The sequence below is a fragment of the Acanthochromis polyacanthus genome, chromosome 2 (assembly GCF_021347895.1).
Source record: "Acanthochromis polyacanthus isolate Apoly-LR-REF ecotype Palm Island chromosome 2, KAUST_Apoly_ChrSc, whole genome shotgun sequence".
Taxonomy (NCBI): domain Eukaryota; kingdom Metazoa; phylum Chordata; class Actinopteri; family Pomacentridae; genus Acanthochromis; species Acanthochromis polyacanthus.
The window spans coordinates 14,047,150-14,068,338 of record NC_067114.1 but is presented as its reverse complement, the minus strand read 5'-3'; the positions used below and the strand labels follow the sequence as shown (position 1 = coordinate 14,068,338).

The 21,189-nt window shown below is 46.3% G+C and overlaps 1 protein-coding gene across 1 annotated transcript in view; it reads left to right on the top strand.

Annotated features, from left to right (window-relative positions):
• Nucleotides 1–21,189, top strand: part of gse1b (Gse1 coiled-coil protein b) — a 168,529-nt gene that overhangs the window by 142,395 nt on the left and 4,945 nt on the right. The window contains 12 exon segments of the mRNA XM_022190301.2: nt 239–436; nt 7,676–7,884; nt 14,104–14,270; nt 14,561–14,752; nt 16,221–16,294; nt 16,297–16,387; nt 16,534–16,901; nt 17,431–17,535; nt 17,538–17,760; nt 19,215–19,858; nt 20,010–20,122; nt 20,242–20,506. Of these exon segments, the coding sequence (XP_022045993.2) occupies nt 239–436; nt 7,676–7,884; nt 14,104–14,270; nt 14,561–14,752; nt 16,221–16,294; nt 16,297–16,387; nt 16,534–16,901; nt 17,431–17,535; nt 17,538–17,760; nt 19,215–19,858; nt 20,010–20,122; nt 20,242–20,506 (2,649 nt within the window).

Here is a 21,189-nt window from a genome sequence, read left to right as displayed (position 1 = left end):
CCCCAGCTGTCACAGATACCCAGCACCACACTCTCCCCTCTGTGTCCAAGAAAATCGCTATGTGCCTTATTCTGTTTGCATGCATTTGCCTGCATTGGTCTTTGCGCATTTTTGCAGTCTGTGTTTGCCTTTGGGCAGGAGGTATTTTTAATGACTCAAGTTCTTTGCTCGTTCTTTCGTGCTGATGCAGTTTAAATTAATCATACTTCTCCGTTCTCCTCCCTTTTTGTCTGTGTAGGCATGAGCCATGAGCCAAAGTCACCATCGTTAGGAATGATCTCCACGGCGACCCGTACCACGGCGACGGTCAGCCCACTCACCCCGTCGCCTCTCAACGGCTCCATCGTAGCCAATGGAAGCCCAGCTGCCCAGTCAGCTCACTCTGGATTTGCTGCTGCCCTCCGTAAGCTGGCAAAACAGGCCGAAGAACCTCGAGGTAAAGCCACCCAGCCTGTAAAACATGGGTGTGACACTTACCGAAAATTGTGAGCATGCACTTTTGAGTCGGTGGTGTCAGTCTAAGCTAAGTTCACATCAGGAAGGAATGACGGCAACTGTTGGCCTTTTGGTATTATGCTTTGTGGAGGTTGAGATCGCTGCTGCGCAAACATACGTTGCAAAATGTAGAGGAAAAATTTGTCAAGTTTATGTCTGCTAGTTGGCGGTGTTTTGGTTATTAAAATAATGAAGAAAATTTTCAGACTATTTCTGTTTCCACTAGATGACTAGGGTGAATTTATTGGTGGATCATAGGCCGTTTTTGCGAATGTAAGCATTTCCTTTTGTGCTTCTGCAGATAACGATATTAAGATTTGCTTTAACTGGTATTAGCATGTTTTGAAAAGTCATTAAAGGAAGTTGCAGAGTATGGTTTGCAGTTTTGGCCAGGAGCAGTATGTATAGCTGTGCAGGACTGCTAATAGCAATGAAGTGATATCCTCACAGGATTGAATTAGTTGGTGTCCCTGGAGATACTGGTATGAAGAGGAGCCACTCTAGCTGACCCACTTAATGTGCTGTGTGTGAGTCCACATACGCTTGGGTGTGCATGTCAGAGTGTGTATCTTGGCTCTCCAATTCCCCATCATACATACTTCCTTGTCAGTGGCTACACACATGAAACATCCAATAGCAATCCCATCTCCCGCAGCTCTATCCTGTTGTTGTATGAATATGGAAAAAAAGCATTAGCTGGTTTAGTTACTTGGTAGTAAATTAGTATTTTGGCGTTCTGCATAGCAGTTGGCAGATTTGTATTTATCAGGGTCGATATAATTTATTAGCAATCAAAGAGACCGATAACTGCTATTTAAAACCAATATACAATCACAGGTAAAATGAAAATCACACAAACTTCAACACAAAACTGCATTGAAGTTTCTTTTATTTGTGTTTAACATACATATATTAAAAAGAGAACTTTACAGCACTTATCCTTAATTGTTGATAGGCTGTTAATCACAATGTGTCACCAATCAAATAGTACTGTGGGCAGGCAATTGCTCAAGAAAACACAGTGACAACTGCCGCCACAGACAGTTGCATTAGACCCAAGTAGCACAGTTACATGGTGTTATTTTATCTGGAATCAGCAGAGCAAAATAAAAATATCAATAATCGGCTAGGGTGATTATCATTTGAATCTCGCTTCTGGACTATCCCTTTACGGCTGATTGATCAAAGGTCCATGTAAATATGTTTGAGTATGTGCTCAGGGAGGGACATGTAAGTTTCAGGCTTCTTCATTTCCAGTGTTGTCTAGTAAATGTGAAATGGTCTCTAAAACACATATAACATACAAATACTTTCCAAACTCAAGTGTTTCCCAATTATGCATACATAAACATACAAACAAGCTGATGAAGCAAAATTTCCACAGGAGAACCTGAGTAAGATTATTCTCATTGTGGAATTTTTGTACATTTGTGTGTGTGTGTGTGTGTCGTGTGCATATCTGTGTGTGGCTCTGTGCCTTGGCTCCAGAGAGGCCCAGCTACCCCAGCTGTCCACCCTTGCTCTGGCTCTTAAATCAGATGGTCCCCTCCTTCCTGGCTGTCCCTGGACACCTTGCTCCCCAGCCCACTGCAGTCTGGGACCCAGAATCCTGCAGATGATTTATTATCCTCATACAGAGAGCGCCCAGACCCAGCATCTCCTCACCTCCCCCTTGGTCCTTCTCCCCTTCATCTCTCTTCACTCCTTCTACCCTAAACGCCAGCTGAAGTGGTTTTCTCACTTCTGCCTTTGTCACACACAAACCTACTCCCAGAGTCCAGTCCTTTCTCTTCACTTTATTGTGGATTCACCCTTTTTATTGGATTTTTTTCTTATCACTGTGGCATGTCCTCTTTTTTTTGTCACTTGCAGCTAGAGCGCACAAGGATAGGGTTTTCATATTCATGTTTTCTTTAATACTGTTGCTTTTGTAGGTTTCATTGTGTAGCAAGGTGAGAATAAGTGTGTTCACTTCTATTTGTAATTCACAATCTGTCAAAGCAGAAAGCTCCTGTCTGTGTCTTTGTCATACAAACAGACACCGGATCCTGTCTGATAAAGCTCTACCACCTTTTTATTAAAAGCACAAAAAAGCCCCTTTGTTATTTCTGAGGCCCTGCTGACTGTACTGCCTGGTTGGAGTAGGTAGTGATGTGTGGGTGAGTCAGCCGTCAGGCATAAGGGGCGACTGCCCGTGTTAGTAGTACCGGCTCCAGGGTGGGCAGCGAGACATGAGGCTCCCGGAGTTCAAGTCACTTCTCTGTCTGCAGAGCCTGTATTTATAGGCAACACACACCCAAACACCCCCACACATACAAACAGTTGTCTTTGCAACTGTGTACGCCTCGTGATGTCTTTTGCATGCTGCAGCCTGCTGTCCTTTCATTACTTTTTGACTCAACCTCTTTTTCTCTTTCTCCCTCACCCTCTGGTTGATGCTTTGAGGTGAGTAGTGCAGTATATATGAGGTGTCATGACTCAGTGTCCTAAGGCCTTGAGGAATTAGTTAGGTTTGAGTACTAGTATCACTGCCACCGGCTGCTGAACTGATTTAAGACCCTGAGCACGGCTGCTGTTTATATACACACCCACACACATTCGCACACACAGACACATACATCGTCGCTTGTCTGTGGCGAGTATAATGAATAGCTCTGTGTACTGAGTGCTGCGCTGAAGAGGGGAGGTGATGGATAATGAGTATCGGAGCAGCATAAAGGACACACTCTCATCCATTGTACACTTGCATGAAAACACACCATAGCACTCACATATACAAGCAAACACACACTGATAACACACTGCCACAAAAAGGCAGACCTGCTGATATCTGATTAATTAGGCATATCTGAGTTTAATCCTCTCAGTTGTTTCTTCTCACTCACTCTTAGACATAAACACCACAAGAGTTTCATGACTGTGTTTGCAGCCACTGTAGCACACTGCCTGGAGAGAGAATGAACAGAGGGAGAATAAAGGTATACAAGATAGATGGAATGAACTGGCTGGAAAAAAGAGGAATAGGAAGTAATTAGTAGATTTGTGAAAACCTGGGGTGTTGGTCAGATTGTGTGTGTGTGTGTGGCCGGAGGCTTCCCTTGTTTCTGGGAGCCCAGAGCATGCTGGGACAGCGGGGCAGTGTGTCTCTGACCTCTCCATCTGGAGCCTGCCTGGAGCTCACACAGCCTCGCTGTGCTCAGTGTGTGTGTGTGTGTGTGTGTGTTTCTCAAAGGCAAAACCCTTCAGGCCATGACTGTCCCTGAAACACTCACAAACAAGCTCATTTGCTTTCCCCTTCCCTCACAGTCTCCATATACAGCAACCTTACACCTCTCACGACTCTGCTCTGTAGTGAAGCAGCATTTAAGCATAATGTACAGTTTGTACAGTCAGCACAAGGCACAGAGGATTGCTCCTCTTATTTCCATCCGCCATCTTGTACCGTCTTCCTTTCTCTCACTGGCACAGCAACACACACTGTGTGCCTCTCCCCTCCCCCAACTCAGTGATGCAGATTACAGGCTTTGTGTTGTGTTGTCAGTGCATGGCCAAGACTGTAGTAGCAGGTGTGTGCAGTGTTTGTGTGCATCAGTGTGTTTGAGTGTTAGAGTGCACGTGTTGAGGCTTGTGCTGGTGGGGTGGCATATGGATGCAGGGTTGGCTAGGCACTGCTATGCACACCAGGTGTGAAATGGACTGTTTAATTAAGTGCTGATGTTGTTGTAATGCATGCTGGGAGGGAGGAGGGTGGTGGAGGAGGTGTGGGGTGGGGCAGGAGTGTTGGTGGGGTGGAGGAGAGCAGCCTCTGCCTGGCAGGGATGGATATACTTGGCAGTTTTGACAGAGGTGGTGGAGGTAGCAGAAGAGGAGTGGAAGAGGCCATTTGGCAACACTAAAAAAACTGTTGTGTAGTCTTGTCTTCCTATCCAGGAGATTCTCTGCTGTAGCTGCTGGACTCCCCTAATAAATGAAATGGCCCCCTGAAGAGCCGTGGCAACTTTTTTTTTCCCTGGCTTTTTCACCGGGTCAGTGGCTGAAGTACAAGGTGGCATCTACGCAGGGACACTTGGCCACAGCCTCTGACCACAGCTTAGTTTGTTTGTTTATTGCTGCCGTTGGTTGTATCTTTTGTGTGTGTGTCTCTGCGCATGTGTGGCTCAGCTTGAGCGGTCAAGTGTGGAGGCAGTCTGGGAGAGTGGGACTGGTAATAGAGGAGGCGATAGAGAAAGGAGCTTCACATTAATCACACACAGCTTGGGACTAAGACAGCATTCTCGCTCTCTTTCTCTCTTTTCCTTCTGTCTCTTCCTCTTCTGCCCCTCTCTCTCTCTCTGCAGCCTCCTCCCGACCCAATCATCACACCGCACACACCCCAACACACCATGCAAGTGACAATCAGCACTGCTAATGAAGTGCAGGTTGAGAGCTGATGAGCCTATTTTAGACTCGGGGGACGAGGGCTTGTGCTTCGTGCTGCCTCCTCTCGCTCCCCACAGGGCCAGCATGTGTGGCCATCTTCTCTCTGTAGAGATGGAAGGGGAGGAGCATATGGCAGAAATGACACCAAGTTGGTGCCAGTCACATGTCCCATCTATATGATTATTCTCCTATCACAGGGCAGTATGCTGTTAGGGTGGTGGTGGGGAGATGGATGCATTTGGTATGGAAATTCGAGGAGAGGGGGTGGTTGAAAACAGTACAGAGAAGAAACCTTTGAGGAAGGCTGGAGGCTTGATGAAAGAGGCTTATGGACACACATGACTTTCTGTGGTTTTTAAGCAGGAAGATAAAGGGAAACATACATAAATGAGCACATGCAAACATGCAGCCGCTCTCTCAGCGCTGTAAATGCGTTTATGAAAATTGCGCCTCGAGTCTGACGGATCTACGTCTGGTTGGCAGGCGCCGCGTTTGACGAGCAGAAGGAAAACGAAGGAGGGTGTATGGAGAGGTGGTGGGTGGTGGCTGCGTGGGGTGTTGTAAGAGAGGAGGACGGACTGATAGAGGAATAATAGCTGTTTGTGTTTTTTTTTCTTCTCGTGTGTACACGCATCAAGGAAGGATGTTGTGAAGTGTACACAGATTCCGCACGTTGCATGAAGAGAATGAAGCCGCTGGTAGACGGCCCTTGTCTCTTTTATTTTCTTCTTCCCCTCACCTGCTTCTCTTCCCGCTCTCTTAATTATTTAGTCTGCCCTGCCTCTTCTCTGGTCTGCTCTGCCTCTACATGGAAAAGGAGGAGGAAGAGGAGGAGATGGGTAGCGAGAGGGAGAGAGAGGGGGGTGAGAGAGGAATAGACAGAGTGGAGGTCTGTTGCTTAGCAGTTCAGAATTACTGTGATCACCCCTCCTCTACTTTTTCTCTCCCTCCAGCTTTATTTGTTCCCCCCATCCTCATGCATGCATGTTGTGAGCGTGTGTGATGAGTGAATAGGCTGTGACACTAGAGCTGTATTAAGTGTAGCTCCATTCCCCAGACTGAGTGGGCTGCTATTGATTGGCCTAGTCTTGCAGGGGAGAGTAATGGCTCTCCGAGGTGAGGGGGGGAGGATTAGGCCACTAATTGCCATTGTGCAGACAAGATATGACTGCCCCCCCCTCCTCAATAACTCCCCCACCCTTCCTCCTCCCCGGCTCCCACTCACCCATCTGCACCCCTTATCTCTCTGCTTTCCTTTCCGCTCCATCTCTCGCCTCACCTCACACCTCTTTTGCACTCTTACTCGCTGTATTTTTTTTCCTCTCTCTCCCAATCACCCCCCCATCTCCTATCATTTCTCATTTTCATGTCTCACCTCACATGTATCTTCACAATCTTTTCCTCACCACCCCCCAGCCCTCCTCCCCACCCGTCCCACCACCGCTCACACATGGATTTTTCAGATTTTCTCTGGATGCCACCTTGCTGCCAATATTGATTCTTTCCATTATGTAGCGCCATTAGTCAGAATTAAGTGTTTAAAATCGGTCAGTATCCCAAACGCACCTATCATATGCCCATGTTGTCTGTTAGGTTACGTTGCCACGGAAACCGAAGCAGGGAAGAAATGGCGGTTGAGTAGAGATCTGTGTGGAGTTTTTTTTTTGTTCTGATGGTGATAATTGGAGAGGAAGTAGACCTGAAACTGGCCTGAGGTTTCAACCACCTTTTTTTTTCTTTCAGTTGTTTTTGTACATGGCTGCATGTCAGCACGTTGATGCACAGAAGCGCTCTACCTGCACGCTCACACATGAACACACATCTCTTGCTGTCCTTTTTGCAGTACCGAAGTGTGTGTCCCATTGAGAGGTTTGTGACCCAGTTTGACTGTGTAATGCTACGCTCGCTCTGAGCAGAGGAGACGTGCAGCACACTGTACTGTCAGGAGAAGAGCCAGTGGCTGGGAGGAAACACAGGCAACACACTGGTTAAAACACAGGAGGGTAGTGAAGAGGAGAAAATAAAGAGAAGAAGGGAAGAGACAGGGGAACAGAAGGTGTAGCCCTTATGGGGGGGAAAGGGGGCGAAAATGATAAGGCTGGCACAATGAAATTGCAGTGATATAAAGATGTGGATGTGAGCATATCGTCAGAGAGCATTGGAACTGGAGAGAGAGAGAGAGAAAAAGCGAGATGTGTGGAAAGCAAGGCATGTGACCAGACTGTGACCCTGCGCTACAGGGTTTCCCTTGAGGGCTTTGTTAATGTGGCACAGCTACAGCACAGCAGAGAAGCTCATTGGGCCAGCTTTTCACCACCTGCTGTGCGTGTGTGTGTGTGTGGTGGTTTGGGGGGGGGGGGGGGGGGGGGTTGTGGTGGTGGTTTGGTGTGTGACTGCAAGCACTGCATATACATACAGTATGGCTGCTCGCTCTCAAACAGTGTGTTCTTACGGTGTGTGTGTGTGTGTGTCCTGCATGTCAAGGCTGTGTGACTCTCGCAGGGCTGCTCATCCTGATCACTGTCACTTCATAATAGGGGCCTAGGGCCATCCATCTGGCCCTATATGTCTGTGTGTGTGTGCGTGGATGTTATTTATTGCTATTGTAGTGCTCCAACCCTTTTTTATTCACTTGAGAAGAAGCTACAGGATCATCGTGTTGTTACATTTGGCATTTATTAGTAGAGGAAAACACAGACTATCAGCATTTCTATTTTTGTTTTTGGTTTCGCTCATGTCGTTTGTCTCTGTCTTTCTCCAGCTGCGTCCTCCATCAGCAGCGAGTCATCACCTGTGTCCTCACCGGCCACCAACCACAGCTCTCCAGTCAGTACACCCAAAAGGGGTCCCCTCGGTCCAGGACCCGTCCTGGTTCCCCCAGCGGGCCACAGTGTGCCAAACACTCCACCTGTAGTCACCATTGCTCCAACAAAGACTAGCAACGGCCTGTGGAGGAACGAAGGACGCCAGGTAGATTCGCATTTAAACACCCCCTCACACTGACCTTGAGTCTGCTCTCGCTGTATCTTCCTGCCTTTTTTCCTTTCAGTTGCTCTTTCTAAAGTCTCATATTTTTGTAGTGCATATCATATCATTGTATTTTCCTTTCTGTCTCTTATCTGGCTGTTAAAGCGACATTCAGATCTTCTCATTCTGCAGCGTGCCTCCCAGCACAAATGTGCACACAGGCAGGCTCTTGGCGGATTAATGGATTTCGTAGATGGCCTGCAATGCATAGTGTGGCAGTATGTACTTGACATATGTACATGTTTCACAGCTCCCCCCCCCCCCCCCCCACACACACACACACACACATACACACCCAATAGCTCCGTGCGTTAAATAATGCCAGCTGCCACTAGGACATCGAGGTGACAGCCTCAACGGCAGTTAACATCTGCCCCTCTCCCTTTTGCCCCTTGCACCAGCCCCTCCTCAGTCCCAACCTTGAGTCACTTATACCCTCCTCGTCCCACACCTCACCTCCAGCCTCACGCCTTTCACCTAAGCAGTCAAGTGCATCCTCTGCCTCATCAACCTGACACCCACTCTCGGTTGCGTAGTGGGGGGGAGGACCTGCTTGCTTTGATAAGGAGTGGATTATGGATTATGGCCTTGCTTTAAGCCGTCTTATCTCAGCTAAGGGCTAATGGTTGAAGCCAAGTGCACGGTTATGAACAGCACTCGGCAACATGTGGAAACTCTCAGAGACGCTTTGACGGTTCCCCGAAGACACACAGAAGGGGGGATAGTGAAGGGTGAGTAAGGAGGTCAGCCAGCCAGCAATGTGTGGTAGCATTCAGGCCATTGTGCTGTCTCCTGGAAACCCCCCTGGCCCTCATCCTCTGCAGCTATAGCTTTTACAAAATGACCCTTCTGCAGTTCAGGGGTTAGCCGGAGCTGGGAGGGGCCAGAGACGGGGGCGGGGGGGGGCGCTCTATTGGTGATGTCACCCCTTTTTGCCATTCCTTCAACATGCAGCAGAAATAAAGGGACAGGAGCTCCCACCGCTCACTTCCACACACATTGCCGCTAATTCTCTGTGTGTGTTTGCGTGCCTGTGCTTGTGTGCTTTCGCACGGTGAATGTGTGTGTAAAGCTGAGGTCAAGCTCAAATTGGAAAGGTCATGTCACTGGATGTGTGCTGCCCCTGCAAGCAGCTCGGGGTGGCCCAGCCAAAGAATGAGGAGGTTAAGGGAGGTGATGCGGACAAGAGGTTGGGATGAGGGGGTAGAGGTTAGGGGGACAGCAGGAGGCAAGTGTCATGAAATCTGGCATCATAGCATCTCCCTCATTGTTGAGGTGCAGCTTCAGCAAGTACATGTAACCCAGTGGCCACAAAGAGCCAGATAAAGGACATACACACCACCAAAAGCTGAATCTGCATGGGTATGCTACAGTTGTACAAATAAGCAAAATTGCTACCTAAAGAGACAGCAGGCTGTTTTCTGAATCCCCTGCAACATGTCCAAGAAAACTTGTTTGATGCAGTGTGTACAGATGTGTGTGTCCTGCTTTCTCTGTGTTCGAAGGGTATTTCAGTGTCTCTCTGGCTGAGATATGAGTCTGTCTTTCAGAGGGGGGTGACAGGCAAGGCAGTGAAGGAGGGAGGGTTTGTTGCGTTGGCATTTTGCTTTAATGACTGCAGGAGTCTGCTCCCGCTGCTGCCTGTAATTGCTTTATAATTGGCAATTTGGATTCATGGCTCCATCTGAGAGGCGTAAACGAGCACTCTACAATGCGCGGGGTCTCCCACCCTCACTGAGGGTTACAGGGGCCTGGCTCGCACAGAGGAAGATGGCTGTTAATGGATGTGTCTTTGAGTTTGAGTGCTTGTATTTGTGTCCTGTAGTGTGTGCCTGACAGGCTACTGGTGAATAGTGTGTGTTTGAGAATAGAAGGCCATATTTGGCAGGTGAAAGGTCAAAATGGGATGCCTGGTTGAATGTGTAGGTGCTAGAGTGACTGAGGTGTCTCTCTAATGGGAATAGAAGGTTTAGTCTTTGTGGTGTGTGCTTTTTCAAAGGTCTGACCTCTTATATTCACACCTTTGCATTTTCTTCTGTAGGCATTCATGCAGACATGCATAAGTAGGGACTGATGTGGATACAGCATGACGGCTATATGTACATATTCTAAGCTGTCTGCATTCCTTGTTTTTTGATCAGCTCAAATGCCAGAGGGTCTCACTGGCTTTCAGTGGCAGTATACACACGTGGACAAAATTGTTGGTACCCCTCAGTTAAAGAAGGAAAAACCCACAATTCTCACTGAAATCACTTGAAACTCACAAAAGTAACAATAAATAAAAATTTATTGAAAATTGAATCATCAGAAACAGCCATTACTTTTGAATTGTTGATTAACATAATTATTTAAAAAAACAAACTAATGAAACAGGCCTGGACAAAAATGATGGTACCTCTATAAAAGATTGAAAACTATTTGACCAGAGTGACATGATTAACTCAGGTGTGTAATTTAATTGACATCACAGGTGTTTCCAAACTCATAATCAGTCAGTCTGCCTATTTAAAGGGAGACAAGTAGTCACCCTGCTGTTTGGTGAAAAGGTGTGTACCACACTGAACATGGACAACAGAAAACGAAGGAGAGAATTGTCCCAGGACATCCGAAAAAAAATGATAGACAAACATCTTAAAGGTAAAGGCTATAAGACCATCTCTAAACAGCTTGAAGTTCCTGTGACAACAGTGGCTCATATTATTCAGAAGTTCAAGACCCACGGGACAGTAGCCAACCTCCCTGGACGTGGCCGCAAGAGGAAAATTGATGACAAATTGAAGAGACGGATCGTTGGAATTGTATCCAAAGAGCCCAGAGCAACCTCCAAAGAAATTAAAGGTGAACTCCAAGGCCAAGGTACATCAGTGTCAGATCGCACCATTCGTCGTTGTTTGAGCCAAAGTGGACTTCATGGGAGACGACCAAGGAGGACACCACTGCTGAAAAAAACTCATAAAAAAGCCAGACTGGAATTTGCAAAAATGCATGTTGACAAGCCACAAAGCTTCTGGGAGAATGTCCTTTGGACAGATGAGACCAAACTGGAGCTTTTTGGTAAGGCACATCAACTCTATGTTCATAGACTCAAAAACCAAGCATACGAAGAAAAGAACACTGTCCCTACGGTGAAACATGGAGGAGGCTCAGTAATGTTTTGGGGCTGCTTTGCTGCATCTGGCACAGGGTGTCTTGAAAGTGTGCAAGGTACGATGAAATCTGAAGACTATCAAGGCATTCTGGAGAGAAATGTGCTGCCTAGTGTCAGAAAGCTTGGTCTCAGTCGCAGGTCATGGGTCTTCCAACAGGACAACGATCCAAAACACACAGCCAAAAACACCCAAGAATGGCTGAGAGAAAAGCGTTGGACTATTCTAAAGTGGCCTTCTATGAGCCCAGATCTGAATCCCATTGAACATATGTGGAAGGAGCTGAAACATGCCATTTGGAGAAGACACCCATCAAACCTGAGACAACTGGAGCTGTTTGCTCATGAGGAGTGGGCCAAAATACCTGTTGACAGCTGCAGAACGCTCATTGACAAATACAGAAATCGTTTAATTGCAGTGATTGCCTCAAAAGGTTGTGCAACAAAATATTAAGTTATGGGTACCATCATTTTTGTCCAGCCCTATTTCATTAGTTTGTTTTTTTAAATAATTATGTTAATCAACAATTCAAAAGTGATGGCTGATTTTGATTATTTAATTTTCAATAAATTTTTATTTATTGTTACTTTTGTGAGTTTCAAGTGATTTCAGTGAGAATTGTGGGTTTTTCCTTCTTTAACTGAGGGGTACCAACAATTTTGTCCACGTGTGTACATTGAGAAAGCATGAAGCTGAAACAGTCTGCAGCAAGATTGAAGCAGACATTGTTGTAGTTCCATTCTCTTGTGATACGATTACTGTGATTTTTTTTTGTAAAGGAACAGCTGATTTAATTTATTATCTGTCTGGAAGTTGCACCGATTGACAGCTATTGAGTCATAGCCATATTTATAAAGCTAATCCTCCCTCCATGAAACACAGATTGTTATGATGCCGCATTGAACACAGGTTCAACTCACATCTGAATCATGGTCATGAGATACGTACTAGAGAATCAACAGTCAATATTTGCATGAAATTATTACTGACCTTGTTTTATTTTGCTTTCTAAGCAGATTCTTGCATTATAAGAGTCAGTAAACGTGGTCAGTGGAGCATTGTTTGGTCTAATGTTAGCAATAATCTAACTCATGTGTTGTTGCTCTTCACATAGCATAACAAACATGCATAAATAATTACACAGACCTGTTGCACCAGTGATGTCAAAGCAATGACGACAGCTTCGCTAAACACTGATCACTCAGTTACCAATTCTGCAATAGGTCTGATGATAGCAATTGATTAAATGACAGTGTGACCACAGCAGCTCTCTCTGTTTTCACAGTACCTGTTACTGCAAAGGCGTTGCTCACCAGTCTTTGTACACTGCAGCAGTACATCTTTATGATGCTAAGCAGTAGAGGGATTGAAACAATACACACAGTAAATGCGTGCATGACTCAGTGAGGAAGTAAAAGCGGGTTCAGAAAAGATATTGAATGAATATATCTCATTGCCTGCCATAAATATCACAAGAGCTTCCAGATAGCCACCCATCATCAGTGTAGTGTTCGACAGTGGGAAAGATAAAGAAAAAGGACATTGAGGAAAAAGAATGAGAAGGAGCAGAAAGCAAGCAGAAACACTTTGTGGTTCCCAAGCTGTTATCTGTTACTGACTTCTTTTGATGTATATGAACCTCTTTTCCAGTTGGCCGCTGGGGCCAGCAGGGAATGTCGACCCTCTCCCTGTGCTAATAAAGCTTTAGAAAGGACGAGGATGGAGTGGGGAATGGCTGTAGGGATGGGAGCTTGGAGGAAATAAAGTGCAATGCTGTTCAGTGAAGCGCAACAAACAACAAGGAGCACACCGTAACATTAAACTACTGGAAAATCGTAGGGTGAGTGCCGAAGAAACAAAGGGTCATGTGGGGAGTCTAAACATTAAAGGCATTTAAGATTGGATGTTAGCGCATCAGTGTCAGCCCGGGTCAGTGGCTGTGGAACAGGACGTGGAGGTAATGGCTCACTAAATGGGATTTGTTTTATCAGAGGCAGCAGTGAGAGAGAGGACAGTAGTGCTGTAAGGTCTGTTTCTAATCCCAGGGCGCCCAGAGGTTAATTTAGTGGGGCAAGAAATGCCCTCTCCTCTTGCTCACCGTCTTTATGGCTCCATCTCTATCCTTCCTTTCTATTCTCTCTAGTTGCTCCCTTGCCAACTTTGGCTTCAAGTCTCGTTTTGCAAGACAAGAGATGAATGTTCCACCATTCCTATGAAAATCCTCCTTGACTGTATATCCCTCTATAAACAGTTTCCTTGTACAGCTTACAAGGGTTGTAGGTTTTTCAGTACTGCAATTGCATTTGTAGGCAGAGGGAAACCAAAGCTTCAGAAAATGCACTCCCACTCCCACAGCAGGATGTCTTTGTAGCTCTGAAACGGTGTATGTGCCTGCTGAGTGTCTGTGTGTGTTTGTTGTGGGATTGGATAAGTGAGACCAGGCTTGCTGCCAGAGGGAGGGAAAGAGGGAGGGAGGTGAAAGAGAAGAAGGAAGAAAGAGAAGCGAAACAGAGGCAGAGGGATGTTGCTTTCTGGACTTTGTTGTCTTCCCTGTAGATGGCACAATGTGTAAGATATGTGCAGACCACTCGCAGACGCACACACACTTAGCTGAGATCAAAGTCATCATCGCCGTAGAAGCACTGCTGTTGTCTCCCATTAAAATATCCCCATCGATCATAAAGATGACATCTCTTGTTCACAATAGAGGGAAAAAAATCAGTGAGGCTGTTTTTTTAACCACTCCCTGCCCGGCTGACTTCCATTTGACCATGTATTCTCTCAGAGCAATGCTGAGCTGTCTGTTCTTACAGAGCGGTGGTGTGTGTGTGAAGAAAGTGTCTAAAAGCGCCTGAGGTAGGAAGAGAGGGTGAGGGAGGCAGCCGCTCCACAAACGGGGCTATTCTTTCGCCTACCTCCCCCCTCACAGGATGGGCTCCATGAGCAGTGACAACCGGACGGTCACAGGTCCTCGCGAACAATGACTAAGACTCTCTCCCCCTGTATCTCTCTCCAGGCTGACTCGGGGCCTCGTGGGGCCAGCAGGGAACGTCTGGGTGCAGAGGGAACCCTCTCCCAGGAAAAGGGTGGCCCCTCCGTCCCCGCTCACCTCCTGGGAAACCCCTATGCCTTTGGTCTCACCCCCGGTGCTGTCATGCAGGATTCACGTTTTCAGCCTCTTAAGTGAGTGAAACACTGCTTTTGTCTTTTCTTTTGCATTTGCAAGGTGTACGTGTTTTCCAATTTTGACGGAAATGTCTACTTACTTTGATATAAGTGTATGATCAATATTTCATGGGTTTATTAAGCTCACTGGAATAAGCAGCAGCAACACACATTTGTCTTGTTGACACTGTTTGAAATTATGCTGCTTTTTGGTGAGAACTGATGACTTTCCACAACAGTGAGCACACACAAATAAAGCTAACCGTGTCTTTTCACTGTTGTTCCTCTACTCTTTCTGTTGCCTTCAGCCTGCCCAGACAGTTGCCTAATGCGGTGCCTCCTGGCCCTGTACCAGAGGAGTACCTGCGGGGTTTCCGGCCCTATGCCACGACTGAGGATGTCCTACGGATGCCCTCTTTGCCCTTGGGCCTGGACCCAAGCTGCTGCAGCTGCGTACTACCATCCAGCTACCTGCCTCACCCCTCCTTCACGCCATACAGGTAAGCCTCGCCATTAATTTGTTTTGTTGGACTTGGCATCCATTTCCTCTGAGAGCAAACTGTGCAAAAACCTGTGCATAAAACTGAACTGAGTATGTGTGCTGCTTAGACTCAGCAGTAAATGCATTAGTGCGCGACTGACCTTGAATTCAAGTTCCCAGAGGTAAAATATTTATTGACGGTATTGTTTATATATTTATTTAACTAGGAGAGATTTTGTTATGTGCATGAAAGTTGAAGCGAGATGTGACTACGACAGATGGGAACACAAATACAAAGAAAGAGAAAAACCAGGTTCAAGCAAACAAAAGCAATGTGACCAAATACAAGGAAGGAAGTCTGCAAAACAAAAGTGACAGAGTATTAATTAAATGTGTCATTTTGCCACTGAGCACTTGGGTGCCTCTTTGCAGCACATGAAGATCAGTTTCTTAACTGAAAGTTTCAAAACTGTATCCGCTAAATCCCTCCTTTGAAAATATTCAGATCAGCGGTGCCAAAAGGCTTTCAAGAGATTCATTGAAAAACATCAATGTTTTTTGCTAAATGTTGTAGTAATGTCATTGTATGTCCTTCATAGGCATTGTAATGTGTTTCTTTGTTTGTTTACTAAATTTCAGCATGACTCTTTCGCAAAACAAATCAAAACATTGAATTTGCTCAAGTTCTGTATATTGTGGAAGCTGTCTAAAACTATCCAGTTTGGAGCACAGCCGTTTTACCATGGATAAAATGAGAGAAGAGAACTACAGCTGGTTTTCCTATATGTCTGAAGCTTGTTCATGTCTGCTTGTGAGAAATAACCATAAAAGAATCTCTGAACTATTTATACATCTGGGAACAGATCCTGCTCTGAAACAGTGTTTTGTGGATTGTCTTATAAGGAAAACAAGATTTTGTTTTAGATGCTTTCATGTTCTTTAAAAGAGCAGAAAAGAAAAAGCACAAAGATTAACAAGATAAAAAAAATTGAGAGCAATATTTCTTGAAGGTAAATATATTTTAAACACATGCGATCACGTGTGTGTGTGTGTCTGTCTGTCTGTCTGTGTGTCTGTCTGTGTCTGTGTATGTGTGTGTGTGTGTTGAGAAAGGCCTTGCTTGCTTTAGGCTATCACACAGGCTGCGTGCCCCTGGTCTGTCAACCAAGCAAGATCACAGGACTGCAGCACCCATCACACACTGCGCTGTAATGGATTTAATGAGGGGTTGAGCAGTGGATGTCACACACACACAGACACACAAAAGCACACATTTGTGCATCAACATACAGCGCAGTCTCTTGATGGCTGCTGTGGTGATTGAGGTTAGCTGACAGACACTGCTGTTTCCTTGAAAGATGGAGGATGTCGTGATGTCGCTTCTTTGGGAGACAGAGGCACACAGGTTAATGAAAGTGAACGCTGCGCTGTCACACGGGGAGACTGACTCCGTCTTTTTCTCTTTTTTCGTTGTAATCCTCTCTCAGGATGGATGACCCGTTCTGCCTCTCTGCTTTGAGGTCGCCTTTCTATTCGCTGCCAGCAGGGGGAGCTTTACCCCCATCCATCCCTCTGCTGTTCACATGCACCTTCCAGGGGTCCGTTACCCTGGAGACTTTACACATCCCTCACTGTCAGCACTGCAGTCTGAGAGGTAAAATCCCCTTAATTCATGTGCACATACAGTCCTGAGTATCTACAGTGGATCTCAGCAATGTCCCGCCATTATGGCTTGTCCTTTCCCCAATTCAGTGACATCCTTTTTTTTCCTTTTGTTTCTTTGTCCACTTTGTCTTTTAGGCTTCAGCTGGAGGATGAGCTGCGGCAGCGGGAGCGGGAGCGTGAACGAGAACGCGAGCGTGAAAAAGAGAGGGAGCGCGAGGCGGAGAGAGAGAAAGAGCGGGAGAGGGAACGAGAGAGGGAAAGGGAACGGGAGAAGGAGCTGGAGAGGGAAAGAGAGCGAGAGAGAGAACGGGAGAGGGAGAGAGAACGGGAGAAGGAGAGAGAGCGAGAGAAGGAGCTGGAGAGACAGAAGGAGAGGGCACTGAGGGAGAAGGAGCTGCAGGCGTCCAAGGCCATGGAGAACCACTACCTGGCTGAGCTCCATGCCATGAGAGGACAGGAGGGAACGAAACCAAGCCTGAGAGGACTAACCCCTAATCGGGCTGGTATGTGTCCCATGCTTCCCCTGTAGCCACATTAAAGCTACAATCATACTGTTTAGAAACATTTTCAAGCTGAGATTATGAGATGATGACTTGATCACAATGAAATAAAGCTGCAACAGTTAATGATAATGAGGGCTTGTGCTCTTGTCCAGTTGCAACAATTTTCACTATTTTCTATCACTTTATACACCAAACAAAAAAAAAAATACAATGTTCATATGCAACCCTGCCTGTGAACATGGTGAAATAAAAGACTTTGACCAACCCACACAACATTATTTCAACACATCCCATGCATGTTCAAGCTCGTGCATGACTGAGCTCTTGCACAGGACAGAGGACAAGTCGGAGAGTAAAGATGGGGGAATAGGGGCAATAGGAACAAGGTGCTAGGAGTCTAAATATGCTAAGTAGCTAAATATCAATCATCTCTCTTCAGAGTTACAGACTGGACCTTCAGCTGTGATAATAATCATTCGTTGCAGCTCAATTACCCATTTTTTTTGCACCGATCTTTCTCTCCCTGCAGACAAAACCAAAGAGCCCGCTCTTCCAGCTCCCAAACCTGTCCCACCAGGAATGCACTCTTCAGTGGTCCAATCACATCATCCTGTCCCTGGTCTAATACCAGGTCACACCTCTACATGGGGCCCAGTACTGTAGGAACAGGGCTCACAGCCTCAATGATCACTCAGAGGACCAATGAGGAGGAGAGGTGGTTGGCGCGGCAACGTAAGTTGCGGCAGGAGAAAGAGGATCGTCAGTACCAGGTGTCTGAATTCCGCCAGCAGGTTCTGGAGCAGCACCTGGACTTGGGCCGACCAGCCGACACGCCTGATCACAGGACAGATTCACACAGGTGAGATGATGCTTCTAAAGCTAAACTTGGTGCAATCCTGCCAATTGGTGCAGAAATTCCAAACAGACTTAGTTTTTCTAACCACATGCCATGGCAGTATTTATTTTGATTTGACTTGGCAATTGCAGAGGTGTTTGGCCCACGTTATCTGATAGAGACAAGCAGTTCTGGAGTCTCTGTGACACTAAAATGTGTGCATGCTTTCAGAGCACACACTATTTCTGGGGTTTTTGGCTGTCTCTGCTAGCCTGATAGGGACAGTTGTGCCTGTGTTTTGAAGCCTCAGAGGCTGGCAGGCTTTAGAAGTTTGTTTTCAGGCAGGACTGGAAAAAAGATAAACCCTGTCAGAAGCATCACATCTACTCTATTTCTGTCCATGCTACCTTCCAGGCCTGACATGTAGGAAAACAGGCAGCTATGTTTAGGTGTTGATGTAGCTTGTAAAGTGGGATCCTGATGACTGTTGTTTCATGAGTAGGAATGGGTAGGGGTTTCAAACATTCAGCGAGTGGGGCTGCTAAGATACACAAAGGCTAATTCTCAGCTAATCCTCTCAACTTTGCAGCTCAAGCCCCCTACCTAACCTCCTTTGTTACTGTGCCCGTGTTTGTGTTGTGTGTGATTCATGAGTGAGGCAGTGGTTAATGCTGGTAGGACAGGAGAGATACGCACACGTCTGCTATCAGTAACCCTACAGTATAATCTCAGAATCACAGCTCACAGGCTGCAGATTGCAGATAAGACACACATTTGCTCCCTCTCTCTCACACACACAGAAGTGAAAACACAAACAGGAGGCATAGATAATTTGACTGGTCTTGCAGCGTGTGCTCCTGCCAGGTTCGATTTGGAAAGAAGCTTGAGACAGTGTCCATCAGCCATCTGCCTTCCTTACTGTTACATTTCTTTTTCACCACTACACCATTTTTTTCTTTTCAAGTCTGCCTTTTTCACTCTTGTTCTCCCTTTACATATAGTCCTCTACATTAGTCATTAGTTGTGATTCCCTTTTGAACAATCCGTCATTTTTCTCACCCTCCCTTTGTCAGTCATTTTCTACTGTCAGCCTATCTGTCAGGAGAATATTTCTTTTGGCCTCTTCCTCGGTATACTGCTCTTTCTTTCTGTGTGCGCGCGCGTGCATGCATGCTTTGCTACAAGAGCCTAACAGATCAAAAACAGGCCTGTATATCTGGAGGACAGTGTGTGCCTTGGCCACATCCTCACTCTGCTCTGGGCTACTCTGCCTGGGCTTGATAACACTGCTTTGCACAGACATGCAAATCCACAGCCATACTGACATGGATGAAAGGAAGAAGGCAAGGCATATGAACACTGTTGTGTGTCTCTGCAGTGCATGAGTGATTGGGAAACACTATTTCTCAATTTTAGAAGAGATGCGGGTACTGTATGTCTAACAGATACGCATTTTCTGTTCCATTGTATCTCTACAGATCCATACCAAATCACCTTGAACCAGGAAGCCGGGAACTCCACCCTCACTTAGGCGCCCCTCCGCCCCTCATCTCCCCCAAACCTCCACAGCCGCCACGTGACCACCACCCTCCGCCTCCCACCACCCTGTGGAACCCTGCATCTCTTATAGAAACAGCCTCAGAGTCTAGACGCAACCACGAGCCCTCAGGGATGGGACACTATGAGCTCAGTCGGCTGCCTCCAGGGCCTTCCAAATATGAGGATATACCCCGAAGGAGAGATGGGGGAGCTATGGAAAAATATCCCCCTCTGAGAGGTCCTCCAGGTCTGCCAGAGCCCAGCACATTCCTTGCTGATCTTGAGAAATCCACGCAGACATTCTTAAGCCAGCAGAGGGCATCGCTGTCTCTGTCCAGCCAGTATGAACTGGAGGGAACCATAAAAAGCAATGCTGGACTAAAGAGCCTGCAGGGACACCCGGGGCACAGTAGACATGGACAAGGGTTAGGAATGGTTCCTGTGCCAGGGATGGGACAAGTAACCACGCTGGGGATGGGTCCGGACACAATGCTGATATATGATGAGTTCCTTCAGCAGCACCGGAGGCCTGTCAGCAAGCTGGACCTGGAAGAGAAGAGGAGAAGGGAGGCCAGGGAGAAAGGTACTCACCACAGGCATATGATTATCCCTGATATCCTGCACTTTTATGTGCTTGACAAGTCCTAGACCATATATTTATTTTATATAACAGTCATCTTTATTGAAGGATTTGAAAAGTGGGGTGTCAGGACTGACCTCTGTGTGTGCTGCAGGTTACTACTATGAGCTGGATGACTCATATGATGAGAGTGATGAGGAGGAGGTGAGAGCCCATCTCAGAAGAGTAGCAGAGCAGCCCCCACTCAAGCTGGATGACTCCACAGAGGTAAAACACCTGCCAGCACGTACACTTTCTGTGCTTCCATATGATGGAAGAACACGCGCACCTTCGTGATAAAACATTGCTAGAAGGTGATTGTTTTTTTTCTCTCTCTCTCTGCACAGAAATTGGACTTTCTGGGAGCATTTGGACTGACCACAATGGGCCGGCGGGATGAGCTGGTGCAACAGAAGAGAAGGAAGAGAAGGAGGATGCTCAGGGAGCGCAGCCCCTCGCCACCCGCCTTGCAATCGAAACGCACTCCCCCTCCTCCTCAGCTCAGCACGCGTTTCACCCCCGAGGAGATGGACCGAGCACCAGAACTGGAGGATAAGAAGCGGTTCCTCACCATGTTTAGACTGTCCCATGTCACAATACAGCAGAGAAGAGGTGAGGGGACTTTTTTTATTTTAGTAATAAAAAGATTAAGACCAGTCTATGGAGCAGTTTCTCCTTCCTGCACTTTGAATTTCCTTAGTCATGTTTGAAACTGCTCTAAAGCCCTCTGGTAAATATATACAGATGATTCTGCTTAAGTTACTCTTAATCTGGCTCTTTAGTGCCACTTACCAATTGTTTTGTTTAATTGTGTTTCAAAAACTGCATAATTAGTGGAAGACTTAACTGTGCATAACAATGCCTCTTAGCTATTTTTAATAATAAACCATGGCTCCCTTATTGTTTAAGTACAAAATTGTCACGTCAAGGATGCCAACTCTAGTGCTGTAAGTGGTAAAATATAACAATTAAGTGATAGTTCACTGACAAATGGTTTAATGATATCCTGAGGCATTACGGGGAACATATCAGTTTGCTTCGGTAAGCTAGTTAGAAACTAGTACATCACAGAGCTTCCCCAGTGCCCTTAATATGATATACAAACATCTCCATCACTTACTCATTTATTTTCTCTTTGAAAACTCACTTCAGCCGAGTAAAGACTGACTGCATGCTCATTTAGCTCTTACAAAGTAGAAGTTGTTCCTGGCTGGTACTACAGCTCACTAATGCTTCACTTCAGCAGAGCTCTGCCTGCTTTATTTGCACTACATTCTCAATAATATGCTGACTCA